The following is a 23668-nucleotide window of genomic DNA, read 5'->3' as shown; positions in this document are numbered from 1 at the left end:
CTGGCCCAAATTGATGCTTGATGTATCATGGACCGATCGGCCGGTCCATATGTAGTCCACAGAAACAACCGACCGGCCTTTACGTGGTGCAAGGGAAGGCAGCCTTCTATTGCACCATCGGATGGCTGAAAGGGCTCCAGAACATCTGATCAATGAAGAGCTCCTTACCATGTCAAGCGATGGTGGCCTACTTCTCTTGCATGATTGGATGGTTGAATACGATCTTTTGCACGAACGGACGGTCATGGTTGTTGTCGGTTGGAAGAATTAAATAGAGGTCTTTCTTTGCACGATCCGATGGCTCCAAATCAATCTAGTGTGAGATCCAATGGCTAGGGTGGCTTTCGACTGTGATGAGGGTTGATTTGATGAGATCTGAGGCATTTAATTGTGATCTAACGACCAAAAAATAGGTTCTCACTTGGGGATGCATTTGGGATGCGGGATGGAGTAGTTTAATGCATTAAGGAGTCCTAATATGTGAGGAATTAAGAGATGAGGTACAGCCATGACTTTGGAGGGTTATGAAGGCTTTAAAAAGAGGTCCAGAAAGAAGAAAAAAAATTTGAGAGAAAATTATAGAGAAAAGGAGAGAGGAAGAAGGGAGCGGCTCTACGTGCGAATAGCAATCTTTATCTTCAGAGGAGTAGATGAAGTTCTTTAATCTAGATTTTATTTTATTTTTTGATTTTATTGTGTATTTTTTTTATTATGCAATCCACTATTTAAACATTGTAAGTCTTCTTTATTTTTAAATAAGATTGAATATTTAGCAAACATGAATAATTTTTGTGATTTTATTCATGTATTTAAGTAGTAGTTTTCATTATTTCATGAGATAGATTTTTGAATAGTTTATGATTATGTAGAGACGAGTCATGATCTAAGGATACGATTTCTGCTTAGCAAGGTAAGCTATACTCAAAATTTAATCATAAATCTATCTTTTTTCGATCACTAAGGCTTGTAGTTTTCAGTGATCTAAATTTTTTTAATTAAAATATAAATCTATGATTAAATGATGGATTCGAAAATCTGAGGCACTTTCTTCTAATTGATTTTTTTCAACTTTATTTCTGTCAAACTTGTTTCTTTTATCTTTTCAAAATTTTAAAATTTTAATTTTTTATTTTAATTTTTAATTTGAACACAACTCAGTTATTTTATCCTTAAGGATATGATTCCAATTCACATTATCTATATAATTTGAGTTAGATTTTATTTTTGACCACTCATGATAGCGATTAGCTTTCTTACTGAATTTTATCGAATTGAGATAGAAAAAATGCTCTTTGATAGTTTGGATCGAAGACCTCGGATGACCATGAGTGATGAAAGCCCCTCATCCTAAGATGAGCTGAGCTAGGGCTGGAACTGGGCTTGTGCCGATCCGACTTCATGTCGGGCTTCAGACTAGGCCCCAAATAGTTTAGATCAAGTTTGGGCCTAATTATAGGGACTGTTTATCCTTTTGTCTAGGCTCTAGTATACCTTTGGCCTGGCTCGAGCCTGAGTTCGAATTCAAGCCCGATCAATATCTCGAATATCTAGCCCGAGTCTGATCTCTAGCCACATGGATTTACACATTTAGGATGAGTCATGAGTTAGCCCAATCCCTAACTAGTTAGCTAGTTAGCTTATTGGTTTTAACTTTAAGCAGATATCGTCGTCTTGAAGAGTCTTATTCCGAACATCTGATAGAATATTTATGAACTTTTAGATTGTTGTTTGTTTTTCTTGTTCATGTATCATCCTTTCATTTTTGTAGGTTTGGGCCAACCTAATATTTGGCACAAATAAGTAATTTGGGTTGGTTCGATTGAGTTTGGGTCGGGCTTGGGCTTGAGCATAGGCCCAGCATGGGCTTAAGTCCAGTCTGAAGTCTAAAAAAATATTTTGAGCTGAACTCAGATAGGGGTGTGGCTCGATCTAGCCCGGTCTATTTTTAGCCCTAAGCTAAGTAGAAACCCTTGGTTGTCCGAGAAACAATGGATAACCTCATAAGAGGATCCTTAAAGCCCTTGAAGCATCAGTCCAGACTGAGGGCCTTGGACAACTATGAGCAAAGAAAGCCCCTTGTCCTAAGATGAGTTGAGCAAAAACTCTTGGTCACCTGAGAAGTCAGAGATAATCCCATAAAAGAACCCTTAAAGTTCCAAAAGCGTCAATCTAGGCCAAAGACCTTGGACGATCATGAGCGAAGAAAGCCCCTCGTCTTAAGATGAGTTGAGTAGAAATCTTTTGTTATCTGAGAAGCGAGAGGTAACCCCATAAGAGGACCTTTGAAGCTCTAGAAGCATCAATCTGGGCCAAAGACCTCAAACGATCATGAGCGAAGAAAGTCCCTCATTCTAACATGAGCTAAGTAGAAATTGTTGGTCACTCGAGAAATAAGAAGTAACCCCACATGAGGACCCTTAAAGCCTTAGAATCATCAATCTAGGCCAAAGATCTCAAACAATCATGAGCAAAGAAAGCCCCTCATCCTAAGATGAGCTAAGCAAAATTTCTTGATCGTCCAAAAAGTGAGAGGTAACCCAATAAGGAGTCCCTCGAAGCCCTATAAGTGTCAATTCAGGTTGAAGACCTCAGAGGATCATAAGTGAAGAAAGCCCCTTGTCCTAAGACAAGATGAGAAGACACTCTTGATCATTTGAAAAGTGAGGGATAACTTCATAAAAAGATTCTTAAAGTCTTAAAGTGTTGGTTTGGATCGAAAACCCTGAACGACCCTCATTCTTAGATGAGTTGAGCTGAAAGCCTTGGACAATTAGGAAACAAGGAGTTTCCACATGAAGGAGACCAATAGGAGTCCAACGTGAACCCAATCTATTCTAAAAGCTAAGCAGGCTGACCTTGGATCCTTGTAACAATGAATACCATAATGTTTGGTTGCTCGAATGCTGCTTGCCTAAAGCAATCTATGATCTATGCATGCTAGGTGAGGCAAAACTGACATTAGCCATTACCTAAAGCTACCATGATGCTCCAAAGCACCCGACTTTGGGACAAAACTTTCAAAGGTTAGTATGATTAGATTGATGAACATGAAATTGAAGGTGAAATATGTTCCATTGATTTAACTAAAAGGTTAGCACGGCTGATTACAATGTTTGCTCAGTAAACATTGAGCTGATCCATACATAGGAAAAGAAAAGAAATACACAACAAAAGAAAAAAGTTAAGCTTAAACATCAAAGGTGTCTTTAGTTTGCACATCCTTGGTAACCTTGGCCTAATTGTCTTCAGCATTCCAAGGAATACAAGAGTCAGCTCTAGCGGTGGAATAAAGCTGCTCGATAATGGTTATGCATTCATCGAAGCCGAGGTTGTAAGCCCACAAGCAGGCATCAATGAACTTGGTTATGGCCTTATCCTTATCGATAGTAGCATTCTTCACATACGACACAACTTTGTCTTCCTTAATTTCCTCCACCACCAAAATCTCAAGCTCAATCATATGTTCAAGTAAGGTCATTTGTTCTATGCAAGCGTGAAGTTCATCCTTGAGCCGATTCAACTCCTCGGCCACTTCTTCCTCGATAACTTTTACCTAAATACCAACAACTTGAACCTTGCCCTTGGGCAATGCCTCGACTCGGTCATGGCTAATTTTGCATCCATAAAATGGACAAGAAGTCAGCTGCATAGAATGAAAAATAAGTGACAAGAAAGACCAAAGAAAAAGAAGATTTTGAATAAGGTAAATTTTTCATTTGCAAAAAGTTTTGTTACAACTCTCTTCATTGCAAGTAAAGGAAAATAGGTACAAGTATTAAGCCTGGGCAATGGAGGCAACAACGACCACTTTTGCACAAGGGTCAGTTGGGATTTCCTCGACTTCATCGATGGTAGGTTCGACGGCATCTTTTGTAGCCTTGGGCTCCATCTGCAGTCGGTCCTTAACAGCATCAGCATTCTTCTTGTCTAGGAATGAGAGGTTTAGCCTAGGGAAGTGACCAGCAACCTTCTTCTGATGACATCTTGACCAGCCAAGAAGGCTTCTACGGTGTGGTTGACCTTCTCATCGGCAAACTCCTCTAAGGATTGGAATGCCTCCATTACTCGATGAGCAGCCTTGATAGCCTAGCCCTTAGCCTTCTTCTTAGCTTCGACGACCTTCTCTTGAGCCGCCTGTCACTTCTTTTTCTTCGAGGAAAGCTCTTCCTTGGCTTTCTCTAACACCTTTTTTAGGCACCTCACTTTAGCCCTGGCCTCCTTTACCTCATATTGAGATTTCTTTGTGGCCTTCTTTGCTTCAGAAGCCCTCTTCTCCACCACCTCAGATCTGAGAAGAGCCTCGATAGCATCTGACTATACCAACTTTGTCGAATTAGTAAAGATTGCCAAGAGTGGCTAAGCTGCAAAAGGGGAAAAGATCGATCAGCCTAAAAAAGCAACAAAAATATATATAGAAAATGAGAAAAGATCAAAAAGAAGCCTACTTGAATTATCAAATGTAGTGTTTCTCTCTAATGAGCACTAGAACCCACCGCTTCCAACTTCTTATAAGCATCTTCTAGAAGAAGAATCTTGTGAATCAAATCATGGGCAGTCCTCCAATTCACCAGGATGGAGCCAGAAGGTCAAGTTGAAGAAATAACCAACCTCTACTTAGCTGAAGCAGGGGTCGGTTCCAAGCTAACAAATTCAACTTGGGAGGGGGAGTGACGTGACTCCTTTCCTCCTAGGGGGCAGGAAAGGAAGATGGAGGTGGCAATTTGGCCCTCGATACGTGAGTCTGGATGGGAGAGGGAAGGATCACCTCAATTCGGGGAAGTGAGCTCCCAAACAGTCGATTCCCTCTATGTGGGACCAGGAATCAGCCTAACCTCTATGAGCATTACTTCACGGATGCTTTTGCTGAACCTCAGAAATACTTGAGGTCTTCTTTTTTTTTTGTAACTTTTTTAGCCTCTCTAGCTCCTTTGGCCTCATTTCTACATTGAGTCAAGGTAAGTAAGTTTCAAAAAAAAAGAAAAAAGAAAAACTAAAAAACTAACACTCACCTTGAGCGTTGGCTTGATTGAGCTCGACATCGAAGAGCATCTGCTTCAATGGTAGCTCCTTCAATGGTGGGACCTTATACTCACTCAAGACCTTGAAGCATCGAAATTCCTCATATCCTAATATTGGAGCTTCGAGGACTGATCTCCTAGGTTGGCCCTAAAAAATAAATTTTTAGTTCTCAACTGAAGGGAAAGAGATGAAAAGAAACGTCTTCTTCCAACCATAGATAAAGGGGTATCTTAGATCAGAGGAGCAACTCCTCTCTAAGTAGGAATGTACCACCAGTTATCTATATAGGATTTTTCTTGATGGTGAAAAGTACCTTGAAAGGTATAATAGATGGTCAAAGTTTTTCCAGAAAACAGACGGCTATGAAACCATAGGCAAAGCATTATGATTTCGATACCACTGAACTCAAGGATATGTTAAGAAATTTGAAAAGCTGTAGAATGAAAGGGTGAAGCGAAAGTCTAAGCCCAGTTTGAAAAAATTTCTTATACCACTCAAGCTAACCTGAGGGAGGGTCACAAATCTAACCACTCTATTTGAAATTTTCAGATGGTACTTGGATGGGATCTCCAACTGAGCTTGAATTAGTTCTAGGTCCTCTGAACCTAGTACCGACTAAAAATGTCTGGGCACAAAGGCCTCCTCTTCGGCCTTGTGCCCCATGTTCGACTCTTGAGGACTGTACCTTAAGCAAAAAGAGTCTAGAGGACCAGCTCCCTACTGTGTTCCCCAACTCACCCATACTAAAAGTAAAATAAAGGAGAAAAGTGTAGAAATGAAAGGCAAAAATTCGAAGGCACGGTAGAAAGGAAGGAAAGAAGATTAAAAGGAAAAGAGAGACTGAGAACTGGAGAATGGAACTGTTAGAAAGCATTGTGATTTCGTACGTATAGTTTAAAATTTTCTAAAAACTTTATGCAGTGAAAGTAAATAAATTTAAATCTTTTTAATTTAATATACATATCAGATCAGATCTAAAAATCATGGTTAGGATCTTGACATGAATACGTTACCTTGATCTAAAATTTTTAGAAAAATAAACATCAGTAAAATAAAATCAGAGATCAGATCTCTATATCTTCAGATCTTGCGGATGTTTGAGATTCTGATCGTAGCCGCACATGTGTCCGATCTCCACTGGTATCCAAATAAAGATGCCTGATCGGAGCACTGAGATCAACGGTGTACTGATACTTTACAGATCTCGCACCTCAGTGTTGGATCTAAATCCCTTCTTTTAGATCTCGAAGAAGATAAACACTGTTGAACTCCTTCATGCAGATCTGACGGGATCTGAACCAGATCACCAAGAAAGAAAGAAAAACTTTTTTTTCTTCCCTTCCTCTCTCTCTCTTTTTCTCTCTTAGATCTGATCACCATCAGATTTTAGGCATTGGGGTGAAGGAAAGAAAGAAGATGGCGTTAAGGAACACCCCCACAGCAAGAAAAGAGTGCCTTATTTCTATTACACACACACTCTCTCCCTCACCTTTTATTTTGTCATATAAAACAAATTATCCCATGCCCAACCACTTCCTAACATCCTAATAGATCTAATCTCATTTGATCTTAGACATTCATATCAAAAAGAAGGGCTAAGTTGCATTGAGATAGGAGAAGAAAGAAAGAAGTTATCTCACGCACAAAACTAGCGCACGCCCACTTTTCTCCAATATTTTTGTCGCACAAAAATATGAGACGTGGCCCCTTTTTTAGATAAAAAAAAAGATTTGATTGCCTTCCCTTTTAAATCAAATTCAAATAGAAAGGATGAATCAAAAGGAGAGAGAGTTCCAGATAAGGTGGAGCGTCAATAGTTGGTGCCCCTTTATTTTTCACGCATGCAAAGAAGGGGCATGCATCTCCATGCACGCCCTCTCTTCTTTCTACATAAGATCAGGAGAGAGGGTCTTAGAGAACCTGGGCTCTATGAGTCATAGTGAACTTGGTTCAAATTTGATCTCATTCGGATTCAAAACGAGTCTGAATCGAATTGAATTCGAAAGGCTGTCAAACTTGATCCTATCAAGCTTAAAATCCAAATTTGATTTAGATAATTAAACTTAATTAATATTAAATTAAATCAAATTTAATTAAATTAAATCTGATTTAAATTAATTAAGATTGATCTATAATTTAATCATCCTTAATAAAATTATAACATTTATTATTAAGTCTCTGTGCGAACAAGTAATAGCTGTCAAAACTGTAATACTTACAAATTAGCAGTTTCTAAAATTCAAACTATCAATCTGATTAATAATTTGAATATGATCCAATCAATTGATCAAGTCATACTCTTTTTATGTGTAACTCCTCATGTTCTATTCTATCTGATAGTGAGATATATCATGATCTCCATCACAGTATCATCGAAACTCTTTTCGTTGGGCTGGAATGATTCTAACTCACCTCAATAAGGATCATTGATCTGAAAATGATCTTAGTGAGTTTTCATGATCTATCAGTGACATATAGCAGCATGTAGTGGCAACTCAGCAGAATTAAAAAAATAAATCTCTAAGTACAGTTATCATGTGATACAATCTCTCTATCGTGAGTCCTGACTAGACAGAGGTCATGAAAAATTCGTCAAATCCTATCGTCAGTTATATGCTAGATTTGCTCAACTTGAGTTCATTTATGAATTTTGTGAAAACTCTTTTTTAGTATTCACACTTGCTCTAGTCAATTTTCTTAACTCAGTCTTGCGAATCACATAGGACTACTTCTTTTCTATTAAGATCGATAGATTTTATCTAGGTGCATTCTACTCCAAACAGCAAATCTGAACCTACAATAGCCAACATATATAGTAAGGATCCGAATGGTTAGGGATCAAAAGAACGTGCAATCAAACTAAGTAGTCTCGCTGTAAATAGTCAACACGCCACAAGTCAAAAAATCAGTTACACCATTGCAGCATCGAAAAAATTACTGATGAGTGAGTAACATCTAAGTGGTTTCTCATATTGATCATGCTCAGTACAAGTTATTCTCTAGCAACCACCTGCACTTTCATTCCAGTGTCTCCACACTGCAGACTCGAGACTCATTTGCCCAAAAAAGAGGTGATTCATGCACTGATCTTGAATGGATTGATCACTATCCTCCATGACGATCTTTTGATCAGGAGCATTTAGAAATTAACCACTAATGATGTATGTCTCAAATTCTCAATAGTTTAAGAATATATAAAATTATCTTTGTTAATTTTTAGGACAAATCATGGACATATATGACATGATTGGTTATCAAGACTGTCCGTCAAGTACAAAGTATCCCCTAGATAAAGGTATGTGTCAATCAAGATTGACTTCTAGGATATATATCTAACAAACTCTCACTCGCACTAAAGCCAAACTGCCATATGCCTGAGCCCCATCTTTTGAAGATAGCCTTCGATGTTTAGCTAGCTAAGTGACTCGGATCTACCACATCTTATGTGGAGTGTACTCTCTACTTCTTTACGTATTTCTATTTGAGGTAATCGCGTATATCTCTGCTCTATGTGTATGGACTTCTAGTGAGACCTTGGCTCTTTAGCGAGGGTTATGGACTATTATTTTTGCAGTACAATATCATAGCATCCAATTGTATGACATCCAGTTCTACAACTATCATAAGAATCGGAATACATCTTACACATCTATAGCATATTCAGTTTCTATTAATCGATTATCCTTCCAACATACTGAACCTATATAACTCAAGAATACATGCTGATGTAGATATTCTACCATCAACATTAGTGTATCCTCCCACTCTTAGCTCTAACCCTTCTTCAAAGATAAAGAATAATCTCTTAGTACTTCTCAAGTATTTAGAGATATTTTTCATAGCAATCCAATGCTCCCAGCCTAAATTCATCTAATATCTGCTTGTGACTCTCACAGCAAGATATACCAAGTCGAGTACATAGCATGGCATACACCTATGCCTAAGAGGGCAACAGATCCCTCTTGGAGGTTTCAATACTGAACCCTTTCAGCATATTTTCTATATTTTTGTCTGTGAAAATCAAATATTTTTTCAGGATCTATCACTATAGACCTTTATTCTAGAATACAGGACGTTTGATCTAGATCTTTGATAAAAAAATTCTATATACAATCATATCATAACTGTTGTCAGTATGGGACCGTCTCACTAACCTTCATGTAACTATATAATTTCTCTTTATTTTTGATGAAATCAAATAATTTGATCACATTATTAAAATAATTATTCCAACTTTGAGATTTTAGCTTAAATTCATAAATGGATTTTTGCGGTGTGATCTCTATCACTAGAAGTGAAATCCATAGGTCATTGCAAATAGATACCTTCCCAAGATATCTATTCAGTGGAGCTATCTACACATCCATTTCTTGGGATCGATGTACAATATTGTCTCATTGTAGATTTCAGGATCATCCCTATATTTCCAATTTTTTTCAAAAAATATTTTTTCTGAATCCTTTATAAGAATTCCAAGTACTTTTCTTAAGGATGGGAGATCCTACTAGATCTATGAGGTAGAAGAGGTACTACATATACTGACAGGTCCTATGACTCATTATTCTTTAAAGACTCTCTTTGAGTTCATCCTCTCATTGTTTTCAAAAAAATAATATGATTGCTCATAATCACATTGTGAACCAATGGAAAGAGAAAGTGACATCCCAAATCCTTTTGGGATATCCCATAAACAAGCTCTCAAGACTTATCCTCTAACTTGTCCATCATATTTTATTTCATATGGTGTGGTAAAATCAACTTTAGAAAAAATCAAATTTAAATTTCAAAAATTAAACCTTATTCCTAAAGAAATAATAGTTAAATTACTGATGTTCACGATGGATCAGACCATATCTCATACAGCACCATTGCTCCTTATAGATACCTTGTTGAGCTGAGGTGTACAAGCAGAATTTCATCATGAAACTATGTCATTCTTGTTAGATAATCGATAATTTTTTTATTTGGTATTACGTCCTTGATCTGATCGAAGTACCTTTAGAATCTTTTTGATTTACTTTTCTACTCCACATCTAAATTCTTTGAACCTTTCAAAATCTTTTAGATTTATAATATACATATCCATACCATGACTGCTCATCGATAAAGGTGATGAAATAGTGATAACCTCCTAGTCTGGCTCATCAAATGGACCATGCACATCATATGTGTACTAGTGTAAGCATCTTAGTAGTCCTATCCCTTTGTTCCATAAAGGATGGCTTGGTCATTAATCCTCAAAGAGATGATTCACAGACTAGATATGACTTAATAGTCAATGAGCTCAAAAGCTCATTTTTCTCCAGTTGATAAATTATTTTTTTTCATACATGATCTAGTCAAAAAAACCATTTGTATACTTCAGGTTATTTGGTTCTGGATCTCTTGGACCTAATAGTATTCACTATTTACTCAAATAAGTTCACAAATGCATCACCATACAAATAATAAAAAATTAAATCCAAATGGTAATCATCGAGGTTAGGTGTCCACGGCTATAGTGCAACTTTTGCACCATTGCCGACTCAAAAGAGTCACTTCACCTTCTCTTAGCCCTCTTCTTTCCTTAGATCCTATACTAAAGTGCATAACATGCACTAGAGTCTAATAAAAAAAAATCATAAGATTAGATTTGTGCAATTCGATATACCTTCCAAAGACGTGTCAATATTTTTTTAGGTTCTCCAGGTATGTATCTCTGAATTTTTCAAGATCCCTTAGTTACCAGCATATTGATCAATTCAGTTAAGGTGCTATAATATTTATTCAACCAATGAGCCAAATTCGATCTTGATTTAATCAATTCATATCACATATGAATCAATTTGACCAACTACAACTAAATTCAATTTTAAGCCCCTTTGATCTAATCCCAATAAACTTTTGATTAGGTTCAATCAACTGTTCAAAATCAAAAAGAGTTCTAACCTGATCTAATTAATGATCGTAGACGTAGTTTACTCTTTAAATCTAATTTATTCAACCCATACCCGAAGTCCATATTTCATGGATTGAAATTTAGATCTTAAATTTATAATTTTAGATCTTATAATTTTGAATCTTAATTCTCAATGAAGTGCATTATGTATATGGATTTAAGTTTAGATGTCGAAATAATTTTTGATCTAAACTATTTGTATTGTATCTCATATAATTTTGCTGTTTGTAGAATCGAGTCAACTCACCCAGGTACATGAATCGACTTATCACAATGAGTCAGTACAACACTAAGACAAATACAAACCTGTAGACCTAGCCTGCACAATTGAGTCACCTCATCAGCAAATGAGCCGATCCGTCAGGATCTCGAGTTGACTCCAACAAAAATAAGTCGACTCACGAAGCACTCGAGTTGATCCAATCTAGAATCGAGTCGACTCCACTGATATGTCGATTATAGTTTTATGTTTTCATGCAAATAGATCCTAGGATTTTGGATTTAGAATTTTACAGAAATTAAATTTTAGATCATGTGTTAAAACAATCTATCACATATAATATTTAGTGATCTAAAACATATAAAAATGTAAGCATAATCTGATTTAAATCTAAAATATGTAATACATACAATTTTTCATTCACTGTTTATCTTCATAGAAAATATTACAATCAACACTCCTTCATGTTATAAGAAAAACCCATCGAATGGGTAAGAGAGAGACTTTAATCTCTTCTTCTTCTTCTTATGATTGGACGGCCATGGTAATTATCCTAATTCGATTACTAAGCCACTAAGAGATTAATCTAACATATCACATATGTAATCAATTAAAAATCAGATCTAATTATCTTTCACATGTCAGACATATGAACAATAATTTTGAATCTATGCATGTATGAAAAAATTTCAGCAATCATACTAGATCTAAATTAAACCCTAATCAATATATTCAGATCCAAAATTAATTTTAAATCTGAATAACTCATGATTTATTTCAGATCTGAAATAATTTTAGATTCAAAACAATCCTGTAATCATATTACAACATATAAAAAATTTAGATCTAACATTAATTAATATTCTACATCATTTTAGGACAACCATTCAGCATAATAGAATTATACCTAGGTAACCTTATTTCAAAATGATGTTGATCATTTAACAAATCTTCAGATCTGATTTCTGTAAATTAAATTTTAGATCTGAGAGATTTTCATATTCATATCAGAACCTGTGCTCTGATACCACTATTAGAAAGTATTGTAGTTTCGTACGTGTAGTTTAAAATTTTTAAAAAATCTTATACAGCAGAAGTAAATAAATTATTTTTTTAATTTAATACATGTACCAGATCAGATTTGAAAACCATGCTTAAGATCTTGACACGAATACATTACCTTGATCTAAAATCTGAAAAAAAATAAATATTAGTAAAATAAAATCAAAGATCAGATCTCCATACCTTCAGATCTTCTGGATGTTCGGAGTTTCGATCGTAGCCGTGCATGTGTCCGACCTCTACTGGTATCCATACGGAGATGTCTGATCAGAGCATCAAGATCATCGATATACTAGCACCTTGCAGATCTCGCTTCTCAGTCTTAGATTTGAATCTCTTCTTCTACATCTCGAAGAAGAGAATGCTGCGTGAACTCCTTCGTGTAGATCCGATGGGATCTGAACCAAATCACCAAGAAGGAAAGAAAAAAATTTTCTCTTCCTCTCTTTCTTTTTCTCTCTTAGATCTAATCACCATCAGATTTTAGGGACTGGGGTGAAGGGAAGAAAGAAGGTGGCATTCAGGAACACCCCCACGACAAGAAAAGAGTGCCTTATTTCTATTACACGCACACTCTCTCCCTCACCTTTTATTTTGTCACACAAAATAAATTATCCCATGCCCAACCACTTCCTAAAGCCCTAATATATCTAATCTCATTTGATCTTAGGCATTCATATCAAAAAGAAGGGATAAGATGCGTTGAGATAGGAGAAAAAAGAAAGAAGTTATCTTGCACAAACTAGCGCATGCCCACTTTTCTCCAATATTTTTGTCGCACAAAAGTATGAGGCATGGCCCCTTTTTTAGATAAGAAAAAGTTCTAATTTTCTTCTTTTTTAAATCAAATTCAAATAGGAAGGATAAATCAAAAGGAGAGAGAGACCCAGATAAGGTGGGGTGCCAACTATTGGCACCCCTTTATTTTTCACGCATGGAAAGAAGGGACGCATGTCTCCACGCACATCCTCTCTTCTTTCTATGTGAGATCAAGAGAGAGAGTCTCAAAAAACTTAGACTCTATGAGTCACAGTAAATTTAGTTCAAGTTTGGTCTTAATCGGATTCAAATCGAGTCCAAATCGAATCGAATTCGAAAGGCTATCAAATCTGATCCTATCAAGCTTGAAATCCAAATCTAATTTAGATAATTAAACCAATTAGTATTAAATTAAATTAAATCTAATTTAAATTAATTAAAACTTAATTCATAATTTAATTAATCTCAATAAAATTATAATATTTATAATTAAGTCTCTGTGCTAATAATTAACAGCTGTCAAAACTATAATGCTTACAAATTAGTAGTTTCTAAAATTAAAACTATTAATCTGATTGATAATTCAAATATGATTCAATCAATTGATCAAGTCATGCTTCTTTTGTATGTGATCCTTCAGGTTCTATTCTATTTACTAGTGAGATATATCGTTATTTTCATCACAGTATCATCGAAACTCCTTTGATGGGCTAGAATAATTCCAACTTACCTCAACAAAGATCGTTGATCCAAAAATATTCTAATGAGTTCTTACAATCCTTCAGTGATGCTTAGCAGCATGTAGTAGCAATCTAGTAGAATAGAAAAAATAAATCTCTAGGTATAATTATCGTGTGATACAATTTTTCTATCGTGAGTCCCGACTAGACAGAGATAATGGAGAACTCGTTAAATTTCATCGTCAGTCATATGCTAGATTAGTTCGACTTGAGTTTATTTGTGAATTCTGTAAAAATTTTTTTTCAATATTCACACTTACTCTGGTCAGAGACTTTCTGAACTCAGTCTTGCGAATCACATAGGACTACTCTTTTTCGATCAAAGTCGATATATTTCATCTAGAAGTACCCTACTCTAAACAGCAAATCTGAACCTACAATAGCCAATATACACAGTAAGAATCCGAATGGCTAGGGAGTAAAAGAATGTGCAGTCAAACTAAGTAGCCTCGCTGTGAATAGCCAATACACTGTAGGTTAAAGGACTAGTCACAACACTGTAGTATCGAGAAAACCACTAACGAGTAAGTAGACATTCAAGTGGTTTCTAATGTTGGTCATGCTCAGTGCAAGTTATTCTCTAACAACCATCTGCACTCTCACTCCAGTATCTCCACAATGCAGACTCGAGACTCATTTGCTCAAAAAGAAGGTGATCCATGTATCGATCTTGAATGGATTGATCACTGTCCTCCATGATGATTCTTCGATTGAAAGTATTTAGAAATTAACCACTAATGATGTATATCTCAAATTTTCAACACTTTGAGAATATACAAAATTATTATTGTTAATTTTTAAGATAAATCATGGACACATATGACATGATTGGTTATCAAAATTGCCCGTCAAATACAAAGTATCCCCTGGATAAAGATATGTGTTCGTCAAGATTGACTTTTAGGGCACACATCTAACAGGAACCAAAATCAATTAGAAACTATGCAAGCTAGGGGAGGGTGCTAGAAAATCATTGGAAAGGACTTTGAACCATCGAAAAGATCACTGAAAATCATCGGAGAAAGCTTTGAACTCCCATTAGAGACCACTACTGCCATAGAGCATGAAAGCTATAAATAGCAAAGGTTAAAATGAAAGGAATAGGATCATCAATTATAGAAACCTCAGACGGCTAAGATCAAATATCAATTTGGCCAAGCCCAATGAATAACTGCCACCTAGCATCACTTGGGTGGCCAAACCGAGCTCTCCCTCGATGGCTCATTTATGGAGCCCTCAAATGGTGGAGGCGACACATCAGTTCTACCAAAATCCATTGATAGCTACCACCTGGTGCCCCCTGACGGTCCATGATGATCTTCCACTGATAAAGCATTAAGGGATTTGATGTTTTATCTGGCCAGGAGAGTTGGGTGTGATATTTTACTTAAGAAAATGGGGGTATGACATGTGTCCCCTACCAGATCAGGTGAACTGATCTAGTATACTCCTTTCATTTGACCTAATTCTAGTTTAGACTTGAGTATAGGGGGCATATGATATGGAGAGAAAATTCTTTCCTCGACTAAATTCGAGGCTCAAGGAACCTTGATCAGTACTGATCCTAGTGTCGATCGATCCGAGGTGTTTTTGAGATCGACCAAACCAAACCATAACAAGAAAGGGCATGATATCGTTGTCCAATTTATGCCAAGTTAAGAAAATTCTAGGATCCATAAGATAGCTTGCTCTGAGCAGATAAGGAAGAGAGATAGCAATGTATCTTTTTAGATAAGGCATGGTGTAGCAAACATAACTCGTCCAATAAGATAAGGCTAACAATCTGATTCTCCAGATTCTATATAATGGTTTCACCCTCACCTATAAATAGAGGGTTAAGAGGGATCCTTGAGGTATGTAGTCACTTCTCTCCCTACAACACACTTCTTCCCTTTATTTTTTAATTTTTTGATTGTTAGATATATGCTCTGAAAGCCAATCAGGTAGATACATTAATTCTTTCTAGAATATAATTTCGTGCTTGACCTAATTATTTAAGATAGTTAATTATCATTCATGTAGTGCATGTGCCTATAAATCGTCCAATGAATTAACAAGATGATGACACATATTCTCAAGAGTTAAAAATTTGAGATATGTGTCATTGATGGTTAATTTATAAATTACTTCCGACCATAAGATCATCATAGAGATGGTGATCAATCTAAATAGATTGGTGCATGGATCACTTCCTTATAGATAGATGAATCTCGAGTCTACAGTATGAAAATACTAAGCGAGAGTACAGGAGCTTGTTAGGGAATAAAGATGCTGAGCGTGATCAATATGAAAAGTCATTTGAATGTCTACTCATTAATCAGTGACATTCTTGATGCTGTAGTAACGTGAATGGTTCTTTGATCTACGGTGTCTTGACTGTTCACAATGAGGTTGTTGTAGTTTGACTATATCATAATTCAATCTCCTAATCATATGGAGTCTTGAGGTGTATGTTGGCTGTAGTAGATTTATTTTAGAAATATGATGTGTACCTAGATGAGATCTATCGACCTTAGTAAAAAAGAAAAAGTTCTATGCGATGTGCGAGACTGAGTTCAGAAAGTTTTTGACCAAAGTAAGTATAAATATGGAAAAAAATTTTCATAAAATTTATAAATAAACTTGAGTCGAGCCAATCTTGCATATGACAGATGATGGAGTTTGATAAGTTTTTCATAATCTTCATCTTGTTGGAATTCATGATCGAAGAATTGAATCATATGATAACTGCACCTAGAAGTTTATTACTTTCATTCTGTTGGATTGCCACTAGATATTGCTAGGTGTCACTGGTGATCGTGAGACTCATCAAGCATCATCTTGATGATCGATGATTCTTGATAGGCAGAGTTAGAATTATTTCAATCTATTAAAAGAAGTTTCAATGATATTTTGATAGAGATCAAAATATATCTCACTACCAGACAGAATAGAACTTATGGAATCACATACAAAAGAGGTCATGACTGATCGAAATATCGAATAGCGATTTTAAATCGTAAGAAAATTTAATTATCAATTTGATTGATGATTGGACTAACATATAAAAGTTACATAGAGGACTTGCTAAGAGTTAGTAAGTTATAGGAGGACTAATTTATAAATATTGTTAATTATTTGATTTGATCAAATATGGACTGAATTAAATCAAATTGAATTTGATTGGATTTGATTTAATTTGAGTTTTCTAGTCTAAATGAGATTTGGACTTAATTTCTAATTAGGTTTAACTCAAACTAGATTCGAATTGGAGTGGAATTAAGATAGAAAATTAGAGTCCCATTACACTAAGACTCTCTCCCCTTGTCCATGCCCAAGAGGGATGCCCAAGCAGATTTTTATCATGGAAAAAAAGGGGTGCCTTTTTTTTAGACCTCATGGTGAAAAAGGTGGAGAATCAACGAGAAAAGGAGAGGGGCGTGCGTGAGGGAGAGTTGGCGCACACAAGGAGATCCCTTCTTTCTTATAACCAAGAGTTGGTTGTTGAGGTATCTTCTTCCTCCCTCTCTCTCTTTTTTGTCCAAGAGTTGGATATAACTTTCTCTCTCCCTTCTCCTTTACAGATGTCCAAGAGTTGGACATATTTTTCATCTCCATAGATATTTAGGAGATGGACATGATTTTTTCTCCATAACCAGTCCAAGAGTTGGATGAGAAAACAAAAGAAAAAAGATGAGATCTCTTATTCTTCTTTTCTTTAGATCTTCTTCTTTCTCTTGAGAAAAAAATAATTAGATTTGATCTGATTTCTTGATCTTCCTATGGATCTCTTTAATTTTTTTGAAAAAAGAATCGAAAGAGATCAAAGATTCGACAATCCAAGAAGCGATCTCTGCAAGAGTACTCGCACTCCTGTGAGATCAAAATCTCTTGATCAGATCAGTCTCATGTAGATATCTGTAGAGGCAGGACACTTATGTGGCTTCAAAAGGACCTTGATGACATTCATAGATCATCAGATTATGACTTCAACGGATCATGAAGATATCCACGGATCATCAGATTGTAGTGAAGATCTATCTGCACAAAGGTAAAAATCAAATTTTTATTTTTGCTTGAATCTTAATCTTGTACATATGATAATGCCTAGGTTATATTGAGATGTGATCTCTATATGCATGCTTGATTAGATTAGATCTAATTAGAGATTTATTTTAATATTATTCTGACATAAGGTTGTCCTGGCATAACGAGGGTCGTTATGTTGTATGGTTGTTCTAGAACGATGTTGAAAAATTTTTGAATTTTTTTCACTGCGTATTTAAAATTTTTGAAATCTCTGCATGCATACCAGATTATCATGTAATGGCATCTTTTAACACCGACTTGAGCGTCAAAGGATCTCCACCGGAGCCAATTTCAGTTAGAAACTTATTTTATAGGTCGAGCCACCATCGTCGAGCGCCAGCCTACATCTCTTTTCTAACAAATCCGACATCAGCCAGAAGACTAGCAGTAATAGTTTTGGTGATCAAAAAGATCATCAGATCTGTAGATATAGATGAGATTGGGGTTTTGGTGGTATCTTTCACACAAAATAATGATTGATTTTTTTCGCAACATTATCCATCTAATCGCACTTCATAGGGGTCTTAAAGTACTTGGAACATCTCCATTCATTAGCCTATATAGATCTCAAAGCAACCATTATGTAATTCAATGATGGATTTATGTGAAGAACAACTTTGTCCAATGGATTAATTTTTGATTATATTCTAGAATCCATCACCATCAGCATGTTCCCTTTTTTGTTTTTTTTTCCTTTATGTTTTTGTGTGTTTGTTAGAAGGTCATAATAATTCTTATCCATCGCTGCTTGACAAATGGAAGAATAGGTGATAGGTGGATTTAGATGTATCATAAAATCTTAGAACTTAGAAGGCCTTCTAGATGTTACCGAAGTACATTATATTGTACAAATTTTGCTTTCATTGTGCTGTAATTTTGTGATACATACTAGAGTAATCCTACTACTATGTGTTATTTTGCACTTTCTTTCTTTACATGTTGATGTCTCAACATGGTTTATTGAAAATTATTTTTGAAACTTAAAAAATAAAATCATGCTCTCAGTTTTTTTGAAATCATACCAAACTTAAGTTCGACATATATCTTGACACCGTAGGGTGGGGGGGGGGGCTACTGTTGCGGGGGATTTAGTCCCACATTGGACATGAATCGGGGATACTTTGCCTTATAAAAGAAAGAAGCACACTCCTCCCTTAAAAAATGTCTTTTGAGCCAAAGTTTAGAGGATAAAATCGTGAGGTCCGATAGCCACAAGCATACCGGCTATAGTCCAAGGACCACAAGCCTATAAGCTATGATAACCGCAAGCATACCAATTACGGATCAAAGACCGCAGGTCTATAAGTTATAGTATGCACGTGGTCAAAATGAACAATACTTCTTATTGGGATGAGTCCTCTGATCTTATGAGCCTCAGAGTCCTCTGGCTACAACAGTTGCAATACTAAAAGATAATTTACTATATGTTGACTATTAAAATCATAATTGTGGTTGAATCATGGACACAGCTAGGATTAACTTAGTGCGATTGCCTTCCTCGGACTCTTTATCCCACTTGCATGATTATAATATACATATGCATTGTATGTTGATGATGAATGCCCTAGTTTTAGTTGTTTTACAGATGAAGATAAAAGTATCACTGTACGACAACTTGTTTCCTTGCGCTTCTACTGTGTTGCATTGGTGGTAGGTGAGATCCTCAAATCAAGAAGAAAAGATGAAAAGGATTGAGGTTTGTGGTCAGTATTTATCTATACTCTACTTTCTCTCAAATCAAACAAACAAATTCTCTCTGAAAGGTAGATATAATCTATCCTCTTGTTTTTAATGAGAAAAGAAGGAAATTGATCTATACTGTAATTACCGAAACTCCGACACCTAAATATACACTACCCAATACTCAAAGCCTCAAATTGCTTAATAGGGAGGTGCAGCGCCATAACAAGACTCAATTCAAGTTGATCTACCGTATAATTAGTTCCTTTCTTTTGGATATAAAAATCTTTTTTATCTAAGAGAAAAATAGGGCGACCAACTTGTAATATATATTTATGTTTTAAGAGAAAATAAAGAGGACCTATCCATATTATAATTATGAAAAACCAAATACTTGGAAATATACCATCCAAGAGTTGAACTCAGGATCCCTTAGTGGAAAGGCAAGGGGTGCATCACCAGGCAACCAACAATTTAGATCATCCATGAGGTTAGTTACTTTTTTATTTTGTTATTTTTCTTTTGAAGGTAGATCATGATTGGCATCATTTTTCTTTAGCGCTAAAATGAAGGAAACCCATCTATGCTACAATTACTCTAGATTCTTACCAAAGAATCAACCCTAGAATCTCATGTTTCTAAGTAATGTGATTACCATGTGAAGAGCCAATTCTTGCCAAGCCAAAGCCTCTTATCTAACAAATATCAATTTAAAACTTAACATATACCAGTCCATTGATCAAGCTCAAATCCTAAATTCTTCATTATAGTTCTTCCTGCCGACAATGGCAGCTTCGACCCCTTCAACCAGTTTTTATCGAACCCCTCAACCTTTAGCTTCCACGTACCCAGCATTTAATTGTTCAGCCTTGCAGACAGTCACCACACTGATATTTTGCACAACTTGAAACTTTTTTTTTTTGGTACACATTTATAGATGTTTTACATGAAATATTTACACGTATAGAAATCAGTGACCAAAGAATGAATGCAAATCAAATCAAGACATGAGAATGAAATTTTCAATCAACATAAATTTAATCGCACAATGGCCATCAAACAAATCACTCGATTGTTAAAAGTAGGAGTCCACCTTGTGTAAATTTCTAGCTCAGGACCCTTCAATCCTCCGAGCTTTTGATCACAAAATCCAGGCTACGACTTCCCACATGTTTAAGCCTTGTCCGGGGTGACCGGCCACCAGCCGGTAAGCTTACCGTAGCAGACCCGTGGTCGTCTTCTCTCCGAGCCTTCAGCCTCGGAATTCCGGACGAGAAATCAGTAACCCCCTCTCGTGCTATAAATATCACCCATTGCCTCTTGCAGCCCTGGGCGTGTTATCATATCCAGATCGCTAAATCCGCAGATATTTTGCAGCAATTCCGGCAAGGTAAAAATTCATGTCTGGTCGATAAAATCTAGCGAATTTACAAGATCTTTGATTGTCTGTTTCGTGTTTGATTTGATATCCAAAAGCTAAACTGCTGCCAGATCTGACCAATTTAATCCAGAATACTCCATAAACCTTCATAGAACAAAAGAGGGTTTTGACTTGTTAGATGTTGGCAACTCTTGAAGGATTTTCGTAACGTTTAAAGAACTGGAATAGATCAGATCTGAGTTTATGGAATAGATCTATGGATTCATGGGCTGTCGGATTTGGCCGTTTGATCCTAACTTGCAGTTGTTGTGCTTGAATTTTCTTGAAATAGCAAAATATTTGTAGATCTGCACATAATGATTATGTTCGTCCTTGCCTGTTTCTATTTTGAGAGATTAGTTGTCTGATTTATGGTGTTATTGACCGTTTACAGTCTGTTTGGTTTCAGCTGAGCAAACTTTAGTTGGTTGCGGGATAGATTCTCTGTTTTAAGTCAACTAAAATAAGTAAGTAATTTCTATATTTACTTATTTGTGACCTGGTTTGGAATAATATTCACAACTTTTTAGAGTTGTAATTTGGGATAGGGAAGTCTCTCTCGGTTTCTTATATATGCCTTTTGGATCACTGAATACGGCACATCTCTTGGAAGTGTTAGAAGCACGAACACGGTTTGTTTTGATCTGTTATCAAAGTAATGGGATTGTGGGCATGAATTATTCTTATTTTCTTTTGGTTTGTATTTTATGTTACGTTATGTTCAAGAATTTGTTAAGTTCCTTTTAGTCGATGGTTTATATTAAATATGTCCATCTATATAGTTTCAGGTCTAGTGCAATCCTTTTTTTCCTCTTACAAGAGCATATTTGTTCAGAAACATATTTTTTGTCTTAAAATCTGTTCTAAATCTAATCTGTTCCCCGTAGCACAAAGGATATCATCTCATAACAGGGCAGTTGGTTAGTTATAGAGATATTTGACCATTGTTTGTTTCTGAGTTTTTGTGTCTGGCTTTCTCCATAGTTATCTGCTATGTTTCCTCTGTTCCATAGATGCACTCTGTAGTTGTATTTTGTTTATTGCTTGTTAGCTACTGTTATAGGTAATCAAAAAATGGTGCATCTTATGAATTTTCGTTTGGGGATTATCCTACACGTGATAGTTGCATGGTTGTATCTTTGAGATCTTGTTGAAATGCTAATCTTAGTCTGCATTGGAATATTCTTGGATCTTCTAAGACTCCAGTACATCATATATGTTACTTGATCAGATTAAATATTGTACTTTGCAAGAAGATTCATCATAAGTTAGTTTGTTATTTGCTCACATCAGATACTTCTGAAAGTTTTTGCTTATGTAGCTGTTTTACTTGTACTGCATATATATTCTGAAAAAAAAAAAGAAATAAAAAGTTTAGGCATAAGTTGTGAGTCATTCATTTAGCATTTGAGGAACTGCATCGTTTCACAGGATTATACTTTTGGTGAGACATCATACTGATGTTGCAGTTAGAATATCTCTTACAGCATTCAATATTCTTTTTCTTTTGAGCTTTTTCAGCACCCACTAAATCATTTTAATTCTTTTATGTTCGATTTTAATAGAGAAAGTTGCTGAGTGGCTAAAGATCAATGAGCACCATGGCAGTATCATCTGGGGCAGCAGCAAAGTCTACACTCAACCCAAATGCCCCGCTTTATATCCCGGCAGCATTTCAGCTGGTGGAGGATTTCTCCCCTGAGTGGTGGGAGCTGGTGAAGACAAATGCATGGTTCCGAGATCACTGGCTCCAGCAGCACCAGGAACAAGAAACTTTTGATGGCGATGATGAGGAGGATGTTGTAAATCTGCTTCCAGACTCTTTCGATCTCGGCCTTGCGGATGAGTTGTCCATTCTTGAGGCAGAGTTTGAAGAAGCAGCTTACCACCAAACTGTGGGTGCTGAAGAATTGGTTTCTGGTATTCAGAAGAAAGATAAGCTAAAGCCTGGTAGGTAGTTCTGCCTTATGAAATGCATTGTAACATGTTCAAGTCTGGATGCTGCCATATGTGATTAATATATAGCATTATGCATTTATATAATTTTTGGCTGGGGTAGCGAAGTTTTAATACTCATGCTGACATCTGGATATAGGCTTGGAGAGTGATGCAGAGGCAGTGATCAGGACCCTGAACTTGAAATCACCGATGAATGGCGGGGTTCGACCTGTTGTGGAGCCGAAGCATCGGGAGAAGCCATTGCAGTGCGTGAGCCCAAAGTGCAGCCCTCGCCGCATCATTCATCAGCCCCGTTGAGAACTTATGTCTGCTGCCTTTGCAATGGTGGGAAGCAGTCCATGTCTAGTATCTCTATGCAACTTTAACGTACCTTTGTCTGGAACTAAAATGTAGCGCATAGTATTGTCCGGTTCTTGTTCAGGCACTGTGTTCATCCAATTAGCTCTGAGAAAGAAAACAGAAAAAGATGTAATGTAAAATAGAGAAAAAAGAGTTGTAGTTTAGTTCAGGAAAAAAGCCCCATCATGTGCAATTTTTGTTGGATATTTTTCCATTGCTGCAAATGGTCATGAAACTATCTTTCGCATCCCCACCTCAAAAGAAAAGAAAAGAGGGAAAAAAGCCCTAAATGCATGCTGGAGCTTTCTCTATGCCCCATTATTTTCTTCTCCGAGGCCAAATTTAAGGCTGATGGGATATGCAGGTAACCAAACTTTGTCTGTTAGATATATAATCAATATAGGTTTTCTTGAGGAAATGTACCATTTGTCATCTATTTTTCAGAAAGAATCTTTCTTAAGGGT

At 36.2% G+C, this 23668-nt stretch overlaps 1 protein-coding gene across 2 annotated transcripts; it reads left to right on the top strand.

The window, feature by feature from the left end:
* Positions 1–20668: 20668 nt before the first annotated feature.
* On the top strand, positions 20669–23451 carry LOC105045363 (protein EARLY RESPONSIVE TO DEHYDRATION 15). 2 transcript variants are annotated; one of them, XM_010923619.4, is made up of 4 exons: positions 20788–20876; positions 21316–21373; positions 22472–22856; positions 23002–23451. In XM_010923619.4, exons 3-4 carry the CDS (start codon positions 22499–22501, stop codon positions 23160–23162), a joined length of 519 nt encoding a protein of 172 aa, XP_010921921.1. In that variant the 5' UTR covers positions 20788–20876; positions 21316–21373; positions 22472–22498; the 3' UTR covers positions 23163–23451. The 2 variants fall into 2 exon arrangements, with proteins under 2 accessions (XP_010921920.1, XP_010921921.1); XM_010923618.4 differs by lacking the exon at positions 21316–21373 and having other exon boundaries at positions 20669–20876.
* Positions 23452–23668: the final 217 nt, after the last annotated feature.

This window comes from Elaeis guineensis, chromosome 5, assembly GCF_000442705.2.
Source record: "Elaeis guineensis isolate ETL-2024a chromosome 5, EG11, whole genome shotgun sequence".
In the NCBI taxonomy this organism is placed as follows: domain Eukaryota; kingdom Viridiplantae; phylum Streptophyta; class Magnoliopsida; order Arecales; family Arecaceae; genus Elaeis; species Elaeis guineensis.
This window is presented reverse-complemented; position numbering and strand designations above follow the sequence as displayed.

Bases quoted from the DNA above. Each gene is read 5' to 3' on its own strand.
- LOC105045363 (XM_010923618.4), top strand. From the start codon at position 22,499: ATGAGCACCATGGCAGTATCATCTGGGGCAGCAGCAAAGTCTACACTC. The intron at 22,857-23,001 runs GTAGGTAGTTCT...ATCTGGATATAG, and splicing joins GAAAGATAAGCTAAAGCCTG to GCTTGGAGAGTGATGCAGAG.